The 22,556-nt window shown below is 37.3% G+C and overlaps 1 protein-coding gene across 5 annotated transcripts in view; it reads left to right on the forward strand.

Moving 5' to 3' along the window:
- Positions 1–22,556, forward strand: part of prkcaa (protein kinase C, alpha, a) — a 247,631-nt gene that overhangs the window by 126,924 nt on the left and 98,151 nt on the right. For all 5 annotated transcript variants that reach the window (XR_007439089.1, XR_007439090.1, XR_007439092.1 and 2 more), the window contains exons 4-5: positions 10,464–10,575; positions 12,467–12,595. Coding sequence is in view for 1 of the 5 variants with exons in the window: in XM_049479124.1 (XP_049335081.1) it covers positions 10,464–10,575; positions 12,467–12,595 (241 nt within the window). In the remaining 4 variants the exon portion in view is untranslated. The remainder of the gene's footprint in view (positions 1–10,463; positions 10,576–12,466; positions 12,596–22,556) is intronic.

Genomic DNA, 22,556 nt, shown 5'->3' on the forward strand with positions numbered 1-22,556 from the left:
AGTACAGCTACAAGAGCCTGGCCGCCAAGCTTATGTGAACTGCCTCTCAATGCACCATGCTAACAGCACCCAGTGAGCTCGTATTCACTCTTCCAAAGAGGAAACACAAGCGTTCTTATACAGCATGCCCAAGCAGGACTCCCCACTGCTAACTGTGAGAGGAAATCATAGCCACATTAGTCACTAAAGCCCTTTAATCCCACTGTACTCTGTCTAGAGCTTCACACTCTATTAGCAAGTTAGCACTGCATGCCTGTGGAATTGCCTGCTCTGGTGCTTCAGCCTGGGTTGAACTATTTAGACTATACTTACACAGGTCATGAGCGTTATGAGTGTCTTTTGAGGTTATTCTTTGAGTGTATAACTGGCTATAATGGATTATTCTTATTTTTCGCATTGTAAGATGCAGCGTATTATAAGGCGTACTAAAAGTAACATTCAATAACTAAACAATAATTTTCTGGTCTATTTTTATATATAAGGCGCACCAGATTATACGGCGCATTATGCAACACTAGTAAGGAACAGGGGTGTCTCTCTATGTTTTCCTTATAAGTCAGTAAGCCACAGCTAAGCTAAGTAAACAAAACTCTCATTCTTAAAAAAAACCTTCTTGTTCAAGAAGTCAAACAAGCACTGGATGTTAATCGACACAGATTTCTCTACTAAAACCTGCGTAATTGTGTGAGTAAAGTGCTAAGGCTGGGTGGAGCAGCATTAGCATTAGCATTAACCGTTTTTAGCGGCTAATGCAGCTCTGACAGCTCTGGATACACTGGGGAACCCTGAGTGTTCCAGTAGCAGCAGGCTACAGGCCGATAGTACTCACCTCTGAATGACAAAAGAGCTAGCGCTTAGCATGGTTAGCGGATAATGCTAACGCTGCTCCATAAACACTCAACCTAGCATTATTTTACATATTATTAGTGTTTACATGAAGAATTAACCCAAGACAGTAACTGTATATAATGTTATTACATTAATGTTAATGTGTTTATTACACAACAACAGTGTACATGTAATGTGAACTCACACTTCAGTGTCAGAAAATACCTTGAAAAAGGCTTTTAATTTGTTATGAAAAATGGTTGGATTTTTTTCTTGTTTGCTGCGCGATAATGTTTGAAAGCAGTGTTCACACTTACCGTAAGAAACCACATCAACAGAGCAGTCGTACCAGGATTTTATTTTAATTAAACCAATGTTGGCAAGTATATACTCCATAAAAACAGAACTTATTAAGGACACCATATTGTACCAAAGGGTCTCAGGGCTATTGTTTGGTCCACTTGATGGTTTATATGTAGAGTTTTTACTTGTTTTAAACAACCAGGGTTTGTTTTCTATTAAACCAACCTGCCACTTCTCAACAAACTGTTATAAAACATACTGTGTCAGTTTCATCCTGTGGAAATTAAGCTCAGTTTTAGATCTGCATCTTGCAGCATCTTGAATGGAGACGTTCTATTGTAAGTACATAATAGTCTATATAGAAAATAGACTTATTATGTATTTTTTAAGAAGTCACTAGGGGTGTCACGATTTCGATATTTTATCGTAATTGATCGAAATTATTTCATGGTCTCGAGCATCGAAGTCAAAAAGATGATCGACGATCCCTCCCTCTAAGCTACGCAAGTGTGTGCGCTACGCTAATAGCGCAGCACACGCGGCGGACATTGTGACTGCTCAAAGAGCAGCCCTTTCTCCAGAGAATGTGGACGTTCTCATCTTCTTAAAGGAAAACTTGGAAATATAAAAATAACAGTTGTTTTGTCTAGCCTCAAAAATGTTAATAGTTTTGGTACTTAAGGAACATCTTTCTCTCAGATAAAGTTAATAATATATCTTTGTTAAAGAAAAGAACTTGTCATTCTCAGGGACCGAGTCTTATTTTTCATGTTTAACTGTTATAGTAGGATAGAGTTCAGTTTGTTAAGGCTTTAATTGTTCTATTATTTTGTACATGACTGTTCCTGTATTTTTTATTATTTATTTTGTTATGTTGCACATTTGCTGTTTTAATAGTGCACACTGCTGCTACCAAAAAAAGCCACTAGATGGCATTACATATATATCTTAATTAAATTATTTACATTTGACCATTAGTGACTAATGTGGTGTATGACTTGTATCACTTTGCATCACTTATATCAAGCCCACCTTTTGAAATAAGATGTTGTAAATTCGATAAATCAAACCAATGACTGACCATAGAATAATCTAAAACTGGCATGGGCCTCTCTGCTGTAAAAAAAAAAGAAAGAAAATCGAGAATAGAATCGAATTGTGACCCTAAAATCGGAAATAAAATCGAATCGAGGATTTAGAGAATCGTGACATCCCTAGAAGTCACCATATAAACATTTTCTTATATATTCAGTCAAGTACTGTACTATACTGTATAAACTCATTTCTGGTTGCGCACCTAGAAACTAACTCTGCTTTTATTGTACAGAAGATATCAAAGTGTGTAGAAACTGTAACAGGATTTTGATTGGGTGATGGAGGCAGTCTGATTTCCTGCAAACCCAACAACCCAGAGTTGGGTCTTCTACACTGAAATCACTAACGTTAAATCAACCCCCCCTGGTGATAATTAGCACCAAGGTGAACTCTGGACGTCTGAAGAAGCAGTGCAGGGTGGCCACTGATATAGTACAGCTGAGAAATGTGTGTAGATATGTGTGTGTGTGTGTGTGTGTGGTGTGGGTGGGAGAGTGATACCTTTGTGTTTGACATTACACAGAGGCTAGTTTGCATCTCGGTCGTGTTTATTAGCTGGGTTTAGAGTGCCGGAGGCTCCAGGATACATATCAGACGAGAGTGTATGGAAGCGCCCACTGAACTCACCAGATGGAAATGTATTAGTGGCTTCTATTGTATCTTGTGGCTTCCTGCGAACAATTATATAAATATATATAATATATTCTCTCATTGTGAGAATAATTATAAATGAATGCTCTGATTTATTTAAACACAAATTAAAATGGCTTGTCTTTCTCTTTCTATACTTTACTGTAACTGTACTGTTTTATCATTCATCTCTATCTTCTTACTGTTACTGTTTGAGTTTGTGAATATCTAAGCATTAGCAAAAAAAAACGGCTAATTTGACTATCCAAACTAGCTGCCCACTTTGTAGGCCATTAGCAGGAAATAGCAATAGTCTTTCCAGTTCCTCACACTGTGTATGTATGTATATGTGTGTGTGTGTGTGTGTGTGTGTGTGTGTGGTGGGGGCTGCTATGTAAATTTGAAGTCCTGTCAACTGTGTTGTCAAACAAGTGGAATTGTGCCACAGGCCAGGTTTACAGTTCATACCACAGCAGTCTGCATGCATCACGTTCACTCACACAGTGCAGCTATGTGGAGATCAGTTGATCATAAGGTAGAACCTCAGGAGACCTTTTTGGAACACCCATGTTCAAGTTGTAAGGTGTTATCTTGTGAGTAAAGTTGAACAGGTTGGTTAGGGTTGGGTATCGTTTTAAAATTTTACCCTAACGGTAATTTTTTTGCTACCTTTTTCTAAATTGCAACCCAAAAAAAAAATACAAAAGCGATAATTATTCTCACACAATGAATTAATTTATCAGCCGACATGAGTAATCTCATTCTCATACTGTTACTATGAGAGGATACCATACTTTTGGACCTTGTTGGAGAAAACAAACAATGAGCATGATTGTGGCACTTTATTAACAACAAAAACAACAGCATTACTTCAACACCTTAAACTAATAAACTAAAAATATTACTGGATGCATTTCAGTCTTCAAGAAATATCAACATTAGATTGGCAATTCTAATTCATATTAGTGGTGTTAATCACTTAAAAATGAATTAAAATCATGATAATTTTTTTAAGATGGCTATTCCCTGTGTTATTGTGAGGGGACAGTAATAATAGTGTAGTGTGGTTTAGGTCTCATGGACTACATCCTTTTTTATTGTATTATAAAATATCAGGGTAGAGAGAGAGAGAAAAAGAGAGAGAGAGAGAGAAAGAGAGATAGAAAGACTGCGTGAGTGAGCGAGAGAGTGAGAGCGAAATAAAAGAATGAGAGATTTCAGCACAGCGGTGATGTGTGGACAATTTGAATGATCACCGGGAACATGCTTACCACGTTTCTGCTCACACTGGCCGGGATGTTTTTTCATTGCTTTACTTGTTTTTCCTTCCTTTTTACTCGGTAGTACTGAGACATTTTTGTTCGGTGTCTATTTGGTATCGAATTTTGATACCCAGCCATGCTCAGGGCAAAGCAATGTGAATTATGGAAGTTGGAGGGAGGCCTGGTACTGGGTGCTAGATGAATGGACATTCCATTTCTGAAGTTGTTCAGGCATTTAACATTCCTCAATCCATGCACAGTGGACAGTGGCACAGTGAGTGGTAATGATCATGACCGGTGGCATCTGGCTGAAAGTGTCCATGCACGCAGAGAAGCAGAAATCACACCCAGGAGATCACACCCACATATACCACAGATCAGTGCAACAATACTAGTTCCTGTCACAGAAACATGTGGCATGTTGGTGTACTTTCCTAAAAAAGTTCCAAAATTAGTCATTGAACTTTTAATGGAGCTACAAATCTAACGTTGCTAACCAGTAATGGAAGTTTGTATAGAAGTCTGTAGAGATGCGAAATATGGACCAAAATGCAATAATAAAAAATATTAATAATAATAACAACTGGATTGGTTTCACCTGCAGAGGTGCTGTATTTGCAATCCAGCTTGAATTATCTTCTTTTTTTTTTGACAGTAATAATGTGTGAGATATATTTAATCCAGTATGAATCTGCAAGGTGTCATTATTACAGCTTGACAGTAATAACTAAATCAACTAAATAAAAAAAAAATCATTTGTGAGAATAAGTAAATAAACATTACCTGAATGTTAAAAAAGTTAAATAACATTCTAGAAATTTCTAAAACAAAAAAGACATTCTGAGAAAAAAAATTATGTTTGGAAAATGTTCTACTGACCAAAAAACTGTTAGTTGGACTGAAGGCACCCAAACTTTTGAGTTTTTGTTATTTTTAAGCTTTAAAAGATAAAAAAAATAATGCTGTATTTTAAAGTATATTTAAGATTCAGGAGCTACAAGAGAACTGGAGGAAGATCTGATTTAACATTTAAACTGTTACACGTTTACACTCACAAAGAGCAGGTGCACATCAGCCAGAGAGGTCCTGATGAGCTAGAATCAAATACACACACGTCTCTCTCTGTCTCTCTCTCTCTCTCTCTCTCTCTCTTTCTCCCTCTCCCACTCTCTCTCTCTTTCTCCCTCTCCCACTCTCTCTCTCTGTCTCTCTCTCTCTCTCTTTCTCCCTCTCCCACTCTCTCTCTCTCTGTGGTTGGACTAGAAGTCTGAATGTCTTGAAGACCATTAAAATGGCACCATGCTAATTATGGGCTGTCGTCCCACAGTAAAGTGATGAGTCACTGTGGTATGCTGGAACAAGACCAGCCTTTGCTCAGGGTTGATAACGGACTCTGTGCAGCTGGATTGGTTTTACCTGCAGAGTTTCTGTAATTGCTAAAGACATCTGTATTTTCAATCCAGTATGAATTAGCTGAGTGTCATTTTTAAAGCCAGACAGTAATAATGTTTGGTTGTTCTTAATCCAGTATGAAAATGGGTGATTTTGATTTAGTGTGAATCTAAAGTTTATGTAATTTTTACAGCAAAACAAGAATAATTGTGAAGTGGAACTGGTATGATTTGGCAGGACATTATGTAATAATTAAATGTTGTAATGATTTCGCGGTGATTTTTAATCCATTATGAATCTTCAGTATGTGTACTTTGTACAGCCTGACAGTAATAACTAAATGATTTAGTATGAATCTGCTTCAGAGTAATAATTGTGGTCTGATTTAATCCAGTATGAATCTGCATTGTGTAAACTTTCCTGTCTGAGAGTAATAATTATACATTGATTTTAATCCAGTATGAATCTGCTTCAGAGTAATAATTGTGGTCTGATTTAAATCCAGTATGAATCTGGAGTGTGTTTACTTTTACCATTTGAGAGTAATAATTATGCATTAAATTTAATCTAGTGTGAATCTGCTTTAGAGATTCTCTCTCTAAAAGTATACAATCTGTGATGTGTATACTTTTACTGCCTGAGAGAAATAATCATGCACTTATTTTAATCCAGTATGAATCTGCTTTAGAGTAATGATTGTGGTCTGATTTGAAATCAGACTGTATCTGCAGTGTGTGTCATTTGTACAACCTGGCAGTAATAATTAAAGCGTACTTTTTTAAATCCAGTATAGATCTGCTTTTGCATCTGAATGCAAGCACATCTTCACAGCAATGTTCTACAGGCTTCCCAGAAAGGTGTAGACTGTTAGTGCAGAAAATAAGGAGGTTGAGAAGAGTCTACAAACATTTGGACGTACAATATGTTAATTAAATTTAGACAGATTTTATTACAGAACCTCCTCAGGTAAAATGAATCCAGATCCAGTAGTGCTGAGGGCTTTGCTCTGTACGTTTATGAAATGTATCCTAATGAAATACAGAAGCACTGCCTCGGTGTACGGCTCCACCTGCACGGTGTAGCGGTCTCTGCTAGGCCCATTATAGGGCCCCATTAAACATGAATAGCTTCTGTAAATAATTGATGTTCTTATTAAGGAAGAAAGCTGGAGGGTGGGAAGGAACACTCCGCCGAGGTGCTGCTGTATCACAGCGTCTGACTTAGACACAGAATTTCTCTACAAACAACAGGTTTGACAAAAAAAAGAGATTTTAAGCTTGTTTAACATTTTTATGAAGTAGCAATAGTAGAGTGCATTAACAATAGAAAAAGAAAGAAAAAGCTGTAGTAGGAATTTGTACTTCTACAACAGTTCTTTCGGAGCTTGTTCACTTTGTAGCGGCGTAAAAAAAAAAACTGGCACCCAGATCACATGCCTATATGGGGCCTATATGGGTCACCCAAATGGGATCCAGAAAGTTTTGTCTACAGGATTAATTTTGGCACCATGCATGGAAACCATGTATGGAATTTGGCTCCTTCAGAAAGTGCAGCGATACATCAGCTCACAGATGCCTTGTGATGATTGACATCACCCTAGAAGTGATGAGGGAAAAAAGTGTGCAAGGCCAATTGTGCTTACTCAGGACTCCGGCAGCTGAAGGCAAGCTATAGTACACGAGAGGGAGTGCTATAATGTGTGATTTTGGCCCTAATCACAGTGCCAATATTACACGTTATAGCACGAACCTTGAGTGTATTATTGCGATTATACCACAGTTCCATTACCGCTGTTTATTGAAAGCTTTTGAGTTAAACAGGACGAGAAAATGTGATCAGTTTGATTATAAACACTCTGTGGGTTGAAATAGTTCTATAGCTGCTCTGCTTGTAGCTGCGCTGTAAGCTCTGCTCATCAGGCATTTTAGTCAAAATTGTGGAAATTTAAGCTTACTGTAAATAAAAGGAAGGGCTTTACCCAAATAAACCTTTTTAGGAGAGAAATTTAAGTCCAGTGTAGGTTAAAGTCCAGTGCTCGTTTGAGTGAAAGAATTTAATTTTATTATTTTTTTTTTTATTAAAGTTTTGTTTACTTCGGCGCCTCCCAGTGGCAAGACCTGCGGAATTACAATGGTCCACCTTAAATTCAGCTTAAAATACACTATATTAACTGAAAAGAATGACACGTATTAGAGCGATTTTATTTTAACGGCATAATCCAGTTGACTTGTTTTAATAAAAATATTTACACAGTTAGATAGTTGCTATTTTAATATGTAGCATGCCGTTTTTTTTTTCATGTTGCAAATGGTTTGCAAAAAGGTTTAAATATATGTTTGAAGGATAGTACTTATCAGTTTTTACAAATGCAAAACACTTTAAATATTGATACATTAACATTATTCATTGTTAATTGTTTTACATCATATCGTATTGCATCTCATATGTTGACATATGAGCCACGTTGTTTATCCCAGAACTTAATCAGAGGACAAAAACAATAGGATTTAAATTGACCACGCCAGTCATCAGACTTTACCTTGGAATGAGGAAAGAGTGTCAGAAGTTTATGCAGTTATTACCCTGGCATTTAGTAGAAGATACAGTACACTTCCATTATGTGTTAGCTAAATTAACATTGTTTATAGTGTAAAGTATCCAGCAATCTTCCAGACACCAAACATGCTGTTCACAGCCTGATTCTATTTGTGTTGTACGTGGGAAAATTGTGTAAATTGGATTTTTTGCTAAACTATTGCTTGAACTTGTAATTAAGCCATAATGAATGTTTTCTGCCCACATTACCTTGTATAAGCTGCCTGACTCATGCTGTTTAACTTGTTTGTTCCGTTCAGGGTTCCGTTATTAAATTCTGCATTACAGTACGCACTGTGGCTAAAGACAACATCACGCTTCATCTTCTTCTTCCTCTTGTTCTTCTTCTTCTCTGTGGTCATCTGCACTGACCATGCACGGCCGGCTTCAGTCAGACACTAATGTAGTGTGATCTCTCTGCCCTTCGGTGCCGGACCATACTGCCCCGCTCTGCTCCTGCTGCTTCTCTTGTTTGTGTGGCCTCACCGCCAGAGGTTTCAAATGACCTCATGTTGTAATGCAGTTTATTCTGGGATTCTGATGCTGTAATCTCAGTACTGTTTTTATTGTTGCTGATGGTGTTTCATTCAATGCTATAAAGGCAGCTTGGCAGCTAAGATTAGCATTGTAACAGAGCACCACTCGTGCTGAATAAACAGCTTACTGGCTGTTTATCTACACCTACTCAGCCCATACTGACACTTTCACTATACTGCCGTTGTATTTCCTTCTATATTTTGACCAGTATTTTTATGTGTGTGTATGTTAATTAACATTGGTGTGTTGGTCAACAAGCATCACACCAGCATCAGATCAGCATAAACCAGCACTTTTTGTGGTCTAAGCTTTGGTATGTTGGTTAGCCAGCACAAAAACCGCATAAGCCAGTATTTGTTGTGTTTTGAACCCTTGTATTGTGATAAATCAGCATCACACCAGCTCCAGATCAGCATAAACCAGTATTTGTTGTATTCTGAACACTGGTATTTTGGTCAACTAGCACCACACCAGTACAAACCCAACATAAACCAGTATTTGTTGGGTCTTGAACACTGGTATTTTGGTCTACTAACACCAAACTAGTACAAAATCAGCATAAACAGCCTCAACCATTATTTGTTGTGTTTTTTTTTTGTCTACTGGCATCACACAAGTACATTTTTTGTTGTGTCTTGAACAGTGGTGTTTTGGTTAGATAGCACCACACCAGTACAAAACCAACATAAACAATTATGTATCTTACACAGTGGTGTTTTAGTCTACTAGAACCACACCAGTACACTCAACATCAGCATAAATTAGCATTTGTTGTGTTTTGAATACTGGTATTTTGGTTAAGTAGCATCACACCAGTGCAAAACCAAATAAAACAGTATTTGTTGTGTCTAGAACATGGGTATTTTGTTCTACTAAAACAACACAAGTACAAAATCAGCATAATCAAGTATTTGTTGTGTCTTACACAATAGTATTTTTGGTCAACCAGCATCACACCAGTACAAACCCAACATAAACCAATGCTTGTTGTATTTTAAACTAGGGCTGCAACATGATTATATCGGTAGTTGAATAATCTGGTGATTATTTTTTCGAGTAGTTGATTAGACAGCATTTTCCTTCATATTTATAGCTTTCTCTATCACTTCAAAATGAAAGAAATAGCTGAACATGGGATTTCAATGCCCTTCAAATGTTCATTTAACCACAATGAACATTTGGAGTCGACTTTGTCAATTATATCGAAAAACTGTTGCAGCCCTATTCTGTCAAATCACCTAATCCAGTGTAGTTAATCAAAGTAAGCCAAGTAAAACCTAAAGGCTAACTCAGGCTAACACTAAATGCTTTTAGACACAAGACTGAACAACCCACATCCTTGTTAGATCCAGATGCTAGTTTTGGCTTAACAGTCATACTAAACTAGTTTAAAACCACAACACACAGACTCAGGTTTGTCCTACTGGTTCCTTATAGATACAAATGTAGATGATGGGACTAAAATAAGCAAAAATAAGCAATCTATCCTGTTCTGTGGTGTGTTAAACCAAGTTAGCACCATGCTACATTCCACTGCTAGCATAATGCAGCTCCATTGTTCTTTTCTTTAGCAGTCTTTTATATATATATATATATATATATACGTGTGTATACATATATATATGTATACACACGTATATATATATATTATACGTGTATATACGTGTATGATATTTAATCATACGCTTTTGATATCACTTTCCCAAATTTTATTACACTCCCACTTACTATACTCCCACTTTGTGACCCCTCCAATTACCTCTATAACTCTCTCTCTCTCTCTCTCTCTCCATCTCTCTCTCTCTCTGTCTCTACCGACAGGACCCTCGGAGCAAGCATAAATTTAAAATCCACACTTATGGCAGCCCAACCTTTTGTGATCACTGTGGCTCCCTGCTCTACGGTCTCATCCACCAGGGGATGAAATGTGACAGTAAGTAATCACTATTTCTCCTGCATTTCTCTAGTGCAGCTTTACACAGAAATCTCAGTGACCAATAACATTTAGACAGTTTACTCCCTTACCTCAAACTGCAGGTGATCAGATGAGACCAAAGGTGTCAAAAGTATTTAGATTTATAACTCAGGTAGTAAAATATAGATTCTAGGGTTTAATATACTACTGTAGACGTTGAACTCAAATTTTTACTTAAGTAAAAGTGTAAAAGTATTGCTTTCAAAACTACTTAAAGCATAAAAGTAAAAGTAATGTATTGAGAAACAAATACCAAAAGCTTAATACCAAGGCCAATCCACAGGAACTTATTATTTCTGAAAGCCATGATGACTATAATGTTGTATTAAAATTGTTAATGTGGAACAATTTGGGATGCACTAGGCTTCCATATATACCCATTAAAAATGAATGTATTTTAGAACAATGCAAATATATTAAAGAAGCTTAGTTGGACATTTTGATAATGTTGAATAAGTCAAGATAATTGAGTGAAAATAAAAGGAATAGAAGCAAAAAGTCAAAATTGTCAGAGTTTAGGAATAAATCTACACTGATGGGTGTGATGTTCTGGATGTGAGGTGTGTTCAGGTAAATTTCTGGCGTGTTGCTATCTTGGCTATTTTGGTGGAATATACAGGTGTGCCACTGACTGAAATAAACCTAGACAAAAGTCAGTTGTCATTAAACCCTTTTAAATCATTACATAATATTTAATCAGAAAATATATTTATATGCTTATAGTCATTGTAAACTATAAGCATATATTTGATAAAGCAACTAATTTAAAGCATTAGTCTGTGTTTTCCAGTTGCTACATGACTCTTATCTGACTGACAGCTGTTCTAACCAATTAAATTCAAATGGCTTCTTCCCCCTTTTGTCTGCGTGACCCTTCTGCTGATTTTGAGAGGGGTGTAATAATGAGTATATTAGCAAAGGCACAGGACAATCTAACCAATCAGATTCATGATTTTCACTCCAGGGGAGGGGCCATGACTGTCTAACCCCTTCTCGGTGCTCTGCAGAATGGGCTACGCATTGCTTAGTGTAAAACGGAGCTCATGCTGGATTAGTTCAATAGTTAGCGAACTATCATGGAATTGCGATGATAAATGAGACAAATATTGTGTCATATTATATTAAAAAGCCCTTTTAAAGGCTGTCCTTCAATGTGAAACTAATTCACAGTAATAGGCTGTCTGACTGGGGATTTTTTGTGTGTACTTAATGTTTTGGCTGACCTGGCGTCTTTTAGGCATACAAATGAATATGAGTAAAAATTAAGCAATGATTTTGTCGTTTGTAGCTGTATTTTTGGGCGGTTAATGTGCATTAAGCTCATATAACTAAGTCGAGACAGAGAATATGTAGTTCTAATATAAATGTATGTGTAGGTCGGTGGGTGGGGTGGGGGGGAGGGGGGATTGGTGTTGGTTGAGGACTACAGAAGGGGTACCCACTATATTAACTGCACGCCACTGATTCCTATAGGTGCGCCCAGCACACGTACACTCCTGGTCATTAAACACACGCACACACACACACGCTGCAGAACTTAAAATAACTAAAATAACTTCATAAATAAATAAATAATAAAATAACTTTGATGTTCCATTAAATGAGCTGCTGGTGTACCCTCACAGCATGAGCACGCAGGTCAGTTTCCTCTGCTGAGACGCACAAAGCGCCGCGCTGGTAAGATAAGAATTCACCAAAATCAGAGCGCAGCTGCTTCTTAAAGGGAATGGCAAGTGACACACTTATTGGTTGATTTCATGTTACACCCAAAACACACCTATGATTAATTAAATCATTATACCAAAGACTAACCTTATTCACTACTGTGTGTGTGTTTATCTATCTGCAGCCTGTGATATGAATGTCCATAAGCAGTGTGTGCTAAACGTGCCAAGCTTGTGTGGAACGGATCACACTGAGAGACGAGGACGAATCTTCCTGAAGATTGAAGTGAGTGGAGAAGAGCTGCATGTTACAGGTAGGAGCAAAATACACTTCTATAAAATACACTACCACTATATACAATACTCTACTGTAACACTCTGATCATAATCATAAAGTAAGCTAAGTCTTTGCTATAGTGATGTTTATCCTGATGCTTAATCACTCAGTGTTTAATGAGTTGAGTGTGGGTATATGCATCAAGACTAACTGGTGAGACCAGGCATGACTGTAAACTTCAGATCATTTATAATTATTAGTATAATTAATCTGCATCTGTTTTTAATTTGACGTGTACCAGAATCAGCTGCATCCAGGCGGATTATTTATTTTTTGATTATTTATTTTTTGTGATGGGGTTTATTTGCATTTTCATTGGGAGATAAAAAAGATGAAGCATTGAAGCACATCATTGCAAAAATACACAAAAATGTGAAACTGACATTTTTTGACAAAATTGCATGATAATTGGAGCAATTAAAATGCACCAGAATAAATTGGAATAATATATATATATTTTTTCACCATGGATAATAAGCTCAAACATACATTTCTATAGATTCTGGAAAACACACACCCAGTCCACAGGGTCCAGATGATGCCATAATTATTCTGGTAAAAAAAAAAAAAAAAACATTTCCTTTACTGGATGCTTTGGGTGGAGAGGTTAACTAGTTGTGCTGCTGCTTCTCTAACTCTCAGTCAGTGACTCCTCTGAGTCTCTGGAGGAGTCTGCACGGCTCAGACAGGCCGATCGATGCGAGCGTGGACGTGCCAAGCGCTCTTATCGATGTGCCCGTGGCCCAGGCCACACAGATCAATTCTACCTTTTATCATAGACCAGAACACTCGCTCTGTCCCGCTGGATTTGGGGGGAGTGTTTACCCCTCGCTCTCAGTCTGATCCCGGGTTAATAGGATGAATGGCCTTTAGTCTGTTTAATGGGGCTTCATTTATTCATTTTTCGATTTCAGCAGTAGGTTTGAGTAAGTGTGTGTGAGAGAGAGAGAGTGTGTGTGTGTGTGTATGTGGAAAAGACTGCTAGTCAGCTTTAAGTCAGCTATATATCCCCTATCACTAGTGATGCCACAACACAAGGATTGTGAAGACTAGCGCATGCCTCCTCCGATACACATAAAGTCAGCCACTGCTTCTTTTCAAACTGCTGCTGATGTAGCATTACCAAGTAGCATCACAGCACACTCGGAGGGAAGTGCAGCGACTCGGTTCCGATACATCATCTCACAGATGCCTTGGGCTGATCGACATCACCCTTTGGAGTAATGAGGGCAAAGAGCACCATCTACCCACCCAGAGAGAGCAAGGCCAGTTGTGCTCTCTCAGGGCTCCGGTAGCTGATGGCAAGCTGCATGACTGGGATTTGAACCAGACAGCTGTTCTTTACTCTAGAGATCTTTTATTATTCACATTCTGAAATTGTACATTTGGTTTGATTATTTTTACATTTTGAACATACATGCATTTTACTAAGTATAATATTTTAAGCGTTTTAAGTTGCTATATAGAACCATATATAATATGTTTTCATAATGTAGTGAACAATTTACATACACCCACTGAGGAAAAAAGTGCTAAGATAAAATGGAATGAAAGTTTATGTGTGTACAGTGGCCTTGAATTTTTTTTACGTTTTTTTTTATTTTAGTTTGTTTATTAAGATTTTAAGTATTAGAAAATAAAACATGGTCAAAAAACCTGAAAAGTGTGATGTGCAAAAAAAAAAAGAAAAATTTAGCCACCCCATATCAATACTTTTAGCTGCACGTCTTTTGGGGTATGTCTCTACCAACCTTACACATCTAGAGACTAGAGAATTCTGCACAGTCTTCGTTGTAAAAAAGCTCAAGCTCAGACAGGTTAGATATTATGTCACAGAAGCTCAATGGGACTTCGACTGGGCCATTCTAACACATGAATATTCTTTGATCTAAATCATTCCAATCTAGCTCTGGCTGTATGTTTAGGGTCATTGTCTTGCTGGACGGTGAGTCTTCTTCCCAGTCTTAGGTCTTTTGCAGCCTTCAACATGTTTTCTTCCAGGATTTATTTCATGTTCCCATCAACTCTGGCCAGCTTCCTTGTCCTTGCTGAAGAAAAGCATCCCCACATCTTGATGCTGCCACCACCATGTTTCACAGTGGGGATAGTGAGTTCAGAGTAATGAGCAGTGGTACTTTTACACCACACATAGTGCTTTGCATTTAGGCCAAACATTCAACTTTGGTCTCATATGACCACAGCATCTCTTTCCACATGTTTGCTGTGTCCCCTATATGGCTTGTGGCAAACTGAAAACTACACTTTTTATGTCTTATGTCACTTCTTATTCTTTTCAACAATGTTTTTTTTTCCTGTTTGGTGCACTCCTTGGTCTTCATGAAGCTGTTTACATTTTAGTTTGTGGTTGTAAATTGACATCATGTAAAAAAAAAAAAGTGTCTATCACTTCACAGCAAAGGCAGAATGGAAGTGCTTATCATGAGTCTTCATATTCAAACTCCACCGACAGTTTCACCACTCCCCACAAATAGAAACCTTTAAGAGCCATTTTAAAGGTACATAGAAAACATTTTTTTTGCCCTTTTGGCAGAACAAAGCGTTTAAATCGATCACACCTGTAATCAGGCAGTATATCAAGTCAAGTCAAGTCAAGTAGTTTTATTGTCAATACTGCATATGTACAGGACATACAGAGAATTGAAATTACGATACTCTCCTTCCCAATATTACAGCAAGTACAGATAATAGATATAATAAAAGAGAATGGGAGACACTATGAGTACAATACAGCAGGGACACAATAGACATACATGAGACAGAAACAAGGTGCAGTAGTGTGGGGAGAAATAGATATATAAATATAAGTAAAAAAAAAATAGATATAATATAAAAGAGTGGGAGACACTATATGTACAAAACAACAAGACACAATAAACATACGTAAGACAATAGTGCAATATTGATGGTGATCGAGATGGAATGACAGTAAAAATGGTAAATAACAGTAGTGCAAATACGGTATATGGTATATATCTTAAGGCAGGTAAAGTGAATGAGTGCGTAAGTTCTTAAAAGTTCACAGTTTATGGGGAATTAAAGTGCGAATTGACAGTGCAAGTATATCAGATATTGGGTGTGTAGTGCAAGTCCGTTTGGAAGGGACCAGTACTTTGTGCATTGTAGTGCAGAGTTTCAGTACTTTATTAGTGGGGGGTCAGGATGCTGAGTGAGTGTGTGCTGGGGGCAGGATTGGGATGGGGGTAGAGCAGGAAGAGAGTTCAGCATCCTCACAGCCTGATGGATGGGGCTGTCTCGCAGTCTATATATATATATGTATATGTATATGTATATATGTGTATCTGCCTATAAGGATGAAATCACATTGTGGTTGTATACAGTAGAGCCATAGACAGCAATATCAACTGAAACATTATTAAAGATGAAAGACTGAATGTCACATTCAGTAGAGCTCTGAGAATGAATTAATATAATGCACTCAAGCATGGCTTAATTCAGTGGAGTGGATTAGTTTGGAACCCTGCTGCTAATCAGAGTGAGTCATATTTTTTTAGGAAAAGTATGAGAAAAAAAAGCATAGTTTACTTGCTGGAAGTGAAAGACAACTGCTTTTCACTGAATTAGATATGACACATTATTATTGTACTCTTTAGGGTTGACTGCACAGTGTGTGGGTGCAGATGATATTTCCTACTGTATGTAGTTCAGTTAAAAGTGCTGTTTTCTGGTATGTACAAAACAGATGTACACATGTATAATGCATGTGTAACGCAACATGACAGACATCTCAGTATGGAACGTCTAATGGAGGTTCCTAATGGTGCCCTGCAGTTCATCCCGTGAAGCTCAACAAATTGCAGTTGTTGCGGTCCAATAGCATCCCAGACAAATTAATAATCAGTGATAGTTTGGGCGACATGGCTGGCCATGTGTCTTGTAGGCAAGCTCTACATATGGCAGCAGTATATGGATGAGCATTGTCCTGTTGGAACAGCCCACAAGAGTGTGGGTTAATGAAAGTTTGGGCCACTGGTTGCAGGAACTTATTAATGTAACGTTGTGCTGTTGAAGTGCCTGTAATGAAGACCAAACATGATCTGGATCTGGAAGACCAATTAATATATTTAGAAAATGCAGAAAATGAGAAATGGCTGAAATAACAAAAAAAAAAAAAAACATGCAGAGCTTTCAGACCACAAATAATGCAAAGAAAGTGAAAAAGAAAAGTTCACATTCATAAAGTTTTAAGAGTGCAGAAAACAATATTTGGTGAAATAACCCTGTTTTTTAATAACAGGGTTATTGGCTTGTTATTCATGCATCTTGGCTTGTTCTCCTCCACCAGTCTTACACACTGCTTTTGGATAAGTTTATGCTTTACACTCCTGGTGCAGAAATTCAAGCAGTTTAGCTTGGTTTGATTGCTTGTGATCATCCATCTTCCTCTTGATTACATTCTTGATTACATTTTTATCCAGAGCTGTGTATATATACATATATATATGGATAAATCTGTTGTATGTATATGTATGTATGTATGTATATATTAATGGGTTGGAGACTCAAGAATTTCATAATTTCCTCCAGTTCAGTAGATCTTATAAAACTCTGAGAAAACAGTGTTCTGTTACTGACCACCACAGGAGAATGAGTGTAATCAAAGATGACCTTGCATGCTTGCCCCATCCCTCTGTACTGTATGTGTGTTTGTGTGGGTGGATGTGTGTCTGTGTGTCTGTCTTGCTCCAGGCTTCTGTACAGTGTAATTTCTTGGAAACTCAGTTAATCAGAATCCAGCTGAAGGTCTCGCAGCATTGCCGATCCACCACTTTTAACACACTCACACAAACATTAACATATCATCAGCAGTAACATTTAAAATACATTTTGGCACAGTGTATGAAGCAATGAAGTTTTTCAGCAGTTATTTTGTCCCAGTCGTCCTGAAAGTGCATCTATAGGTGTACAAGAATACTGGGTCATCAACACATTTTTGGTCTAAAAAAGAGAATCTCTAAAAAAATTTTTATTGGGGACAAGACAACAAGACATGACAGATCAGACCAGTAGCCGTACCCTTTTCTCCTGCAGCCACACCTTTGTAATCAGTGCAGCATGTGGTTTTGCATTGTCTTGTTGAAAAATACCTGGCTGTAGAATCACAGAAGTGTTCTGACCACACCCCACTTTAGCCTTTAGTCTTTTGGAGCTCACAATGTCTGTTTTATCCAAGAATGGTCTGGCATTCTGATTCCTCTGACCACAGTACACATTTCCATTTTTCCACGGTATGGTGGTCCATCTCAGAAGTCTCAGAGCCCAGAAAAGTCATTGATACTTCTGGACAATGTTAACATAAGGCTTCTGTTTTGCACAGTAAAGTTTTAAGCAACATTTGTGAATGTAGCTCTGCATTATAGTGCTTAATACTGTATGTGGTTTTATCAGCTATTGTTGAATGATTGTTCTTGATGGTTATTGAAGGGTGTTAATCTTAGGCTATTATTAACAAATTAACTTAAGGTAAGCATAAAAACATGTAATATTGTTTAATATAGAGTTTTACCATCTGCAATCAATAAAAATAAAAGCAAATGTAAGAAAAAGGGATGGGTATTGAAATTTGAAAGCAAAAAGGCACCAATCGAAAAATGCAGCGCTCGCTCTGTCTCTCTCTCGCTCACTTGCTCTCTTTCTTTCTTTCTCTCTCCCTTACTTATGCTGTCTGTCGAGCTCTCTCTAGTCTGAGATATTATAATACAGTAAAAACAGTTTAGTCTGCCAGTCCTAAACCACACTACACTATTATTACTGTCCCCTCACAATAATACAGGGAAATCCCAGCATTTAAAAAAATATATTTGTAATTGACACCACTTATATAATATTATTATAATATTATATAATTTAATTTTGCCAGTGTAGTACTGATATTTCTTAAAAAGAACTCTTAAACACTGGAATGCATCCAGCAATACGCTTAAGGAAAATATTTGTAGTTAAAGCTCAAGTAAAGCTGTTGTTTGTTTGTTCCAACAAGATCCAGAAAGATGGAGTCTCTCATGGTGACAGTATGAGAAGGAGATTACTCATGTCTGCTGTTAAATAAATATGTTATATTATTTGTGAGAATATTTATAATTGTTTACATTTGTTGGTTAAAATTTAGACAAAGGTATTGAAAAAAGTATTTTTTGGGTATCGGTATCGAATTCAAAGTATCATATTACCGGTAACAGTATTGAAAATTTTAAATGATACCTAGTCCTAGTAAAAAACACGGCACTTTTCCTGATTTGGGGTTTGAAATATTTTCTTTAAAACAAAATGAGTCTTTAAAGCCTTTTTATGGTTAATTAGGCCATTGGTAACAATTTCGAAAAAAGGTACCGAAAAAAGTATTGTTTGATTATCGGTATCGAATTCAAAGTATCATATTACCCATACAGGTACTTACATTTTTAAAACGATACCCAGCCCTAGTAAGAAACACTTTTTTTGGAGTTTGAAATATTTTATTTAAAAGAATGAGTCATTAAAGAATTTTTAAGAGTTATTTAGGCTGTTTTCTGATTGGTCAAGCACTGTGTAAACACTTCAGGAAGGCATCACTACGCAGTAAAGTGTAGAAACTGAGGTCAGCATTGCTGTGTATGGATGCTGTTATTAAAGACGGCCTGTTTTTTCTATCAGCAGTGGACCACACACAGCCTGCTCCACCGTTTGATTTCACGCTGTCCTTTTAGCAGAAACTCATTTTCTCAGAGGAAAGTGGCTCTCCACATTCCTGTGTGGGGTCGAGTGAGGTCAGAGAGGAATCCAGCACCCTCAGACGTTCCGGACGCTCGCGCTCTGCTGGCTCCAGCAAGCCGCCACTCATGCGTTAAGCTGAGGCATTCTGCTGCATGGCCCAACAGTGCAGCTCGCTCCATAACACACAGTGTCAAAGAGCACTCAGAGCCTGATGCACTTCGGCCTTAAACGCTGTTTCAGACTCAGATCAGGAGATTTTTCAGCTGTACACTATAGGCCTTTCACGATAATCATCGTATCATCGATTTATCACACAATACTTGAAGATGGCCTCAATTTTTTTGCTGACCTCAACCATTTTTTTATATTATATGTTATATTTCATTTACTTAGGATATTTAAACATGATTTATATTCCAATTCCAATGTATACTGGATTAGTCTTTATAATTAAACAATCATTGAAATTTAGCAAACAGCTCTAGAGCAATAACATAAAATGCAATTATACACTTTTCCACAGCAAATTTGTAAATCTTAAAGGAACACTATGACTGTTAGATTAATACCTGGAGTGGTAAAATACAGCTCTGGAAAATTTACCAAATAGAAAACCTCTGGAATATAATCAAGAGGAAGATGGATGATCACAAGCCATCAAATCAAGCTAAACTGCTTGTAATTTTGCACCAGGAGTAAAGGCATAAAGTTATCCAAAAGCAGTGAGTAAGACTGGTGGAGGAGAACATGCCAAGATGCATGAAAACTGTGATTAAAAACCAGGGTTATTCCACCAAACATTGATTTCTGAACTCTTAAAACTTGATGAATTTAAACTTGTTTTCTTTGCATTATTTGAGGTCTGAAAACTCTGTATCTTTTTTTTTATTTCTCATTTTCAGCAAATAAATGCTTTGAATGACAATATTTTTATTTGGAATTTGGGAGAAATGTTGTCTGTAGTTTATAAAATAAAACAACAGTGTTCATTTTACTCAAATATTTACCTATAAATAGCAAAATCAGAGAAACTGATTCAGAAACTGAAGTGCTCTCTTAATTTTTTCCAGAGCTGTGAAACATTTGAAAGTGTTGATTTAACACCAGTGAATTTGCTGTGTGAAAGTGTATAATTGCATTTCATGTAATTGTATTATTTATTACATCAGTGGTATAAAATATTCCTGGGACAGTATATCATCCAGTAATAATAAATGGGCATGGTGGTTTCGAAAAAAGGATTTTTTTTTGGTGAATTGCTATCCTGCTAAATGAAAACACAGGTTCACCACTGACTGAATAAAACCCAGACAGACGTCAACAGTCAGACGTTCATTGCTAGCTTGGCAGTGAATTGCCAACAAAGGCACATCCCCGATGTTTGTACACCCCTACTTTTTACACACCCATAGACACAAAGCAGTGCACAAACCCGTAGCGTGTGCCTGTTGGCAGCTATGCAAACTTTTACATCAACAATGATGCAATAAATGAATGTGAAACAAGCATGTCTGCCAAAGTCAGAGCACACCTGGCTCTTAAAGGGAATGGCAATATTCCTCTTCTGTTCTTCCAATTCTTATAAGAAGATAAGAAGAGTATTGATTACACACAAACTTTCATTCGATTTAATAGAAATGAAGAAAACTGATATGTAGATTTTTTTTGTTCAACCCCAGGCATCATTAGGGCTTCTCTGAAAGCCTTGAATGCCCTCAGGGTTCCCCTCTGGCTGTTTCTCTTTATGAGAGTGTAGTATATGTAAGTGTATTATAAGATCATTCTTTTTATTTCTACAGTCCCCTGTGTGTTCCTCTTGTCTGTTTTGGTTTTTCCCATTCCACATCTGTTTTCCTCGCTGGCCTGAGTTTCCCTGCTCCTTGTGGGTTTGTTTATGTTCCCTTCTCCATCTCTGACTCCTCCCAATTCCATGTTTAGCTTGAAAGCCCACATCCAGGGCTCTCCGCAGTCGACCTTCCCAAACACCAGGCTCATGTGGGGCTCATGGTTGGAAATTGGGGTTGGTGGGTTTTGAGAGGACATGGGCTCTAAATGTGTTTGTACATGTTTTTTTTTTTTTTTTTTTCCTCAGATAGGTCATGTCTAGGCTCCATGTGTAGTGTGTAATTCAAGTGGGACTCATGTTTAACCTTTTCTGGTTACGTTCTTAAAGTGGCAGGGTTATCCCAAGCTGACTTGGTAAACAGGGAATTTTTGGAAAAATGCTTTAAATTGCTCAATATTTATTTAAGAAAATTGCTTGTGAATTGTAAATAACTTAAATAAAAAATATTTGGTAACGCTTCATATGAATCCTGTATTTATAATGCATTCCGTAGTCAGCGACCGTTATTGTCTTGGAGCTGAGACCAAAACTCAACCTGTGCCTAGTTTAAACTACACAGTTTTAGTCTAGTTTTCCAGTTGCCAACTGGCAAAAACCTTGCTGAGTCATGAAGTGTGAACTACTGAAATGCCCAGCAAACGTCTAGCAGGTTTACTATCTAGATCAGTCAGTGACTGTGAGTCAAGAGCAGCAACTACCAACAACTAATAGGATCTTTTAGAGAGAGAATCATGTTTTCATGATGAAAACAAGGTGAAAAATCAGATAATTCCTGACCCTGTGACTTGGCTTTGGACAACAGGCACTCTAGACCTGACTTAACTTGCAACCCAGTAACTAGAGGTACATTTACATTAAGAATGCAGTTAAATTAAATAAATAAAAAGGTAGAAGACCAAAAGGGAAACTAAACCAGTTACAGGCTGTCGAAAGGTGGATATAAATTATTTAAAAATAAAAAGTTTGAAATGATTTAGTGACACCAGCGAGCTGAGTTTTAGTATGTAATGTGTTAATCAGAATAAATCTTGAAAAATGTATTATTACACAATGTTTGTATGAAATGTAGACAATTATTCTGCTAATAAAAAGACACATTATATTAATATTGACCCTTATATAGATAAAATGTTAAAACAAATCAATCATTTCTCCTGCTTTTACTGGGAATACTGGATCCATCTGGGCAAATAATACTCCTCCAGCACATGATTGCTGTAATGTTTAACACTGATAACTCTGCTGCCCCTGCTCAGTGACAGTTTGATAGAGATAGCGGAAAGGTCAGCATAAGGTCCTGTTGTGACACACATACACACACACGCACACACATTCAACAAGTGAGCATTGTTTGTGCAGT

This window comes from Astyanax mexicanus, chromosome 5 (assembly GCF_023375975.1).
Source record: "Astyanax mexicanus isolate ESR-SI-001 chromosome 5, AstMex3_surface, whole genome shotgun sequence".
NCBI classification, from domain to species: domain Eukaryota; kingdom Metazoa; phylum Chordata; class Actinopteri; order Characiformes; family Acestrorhamphidae; genus Astyanax; species Astyanax mexicanus.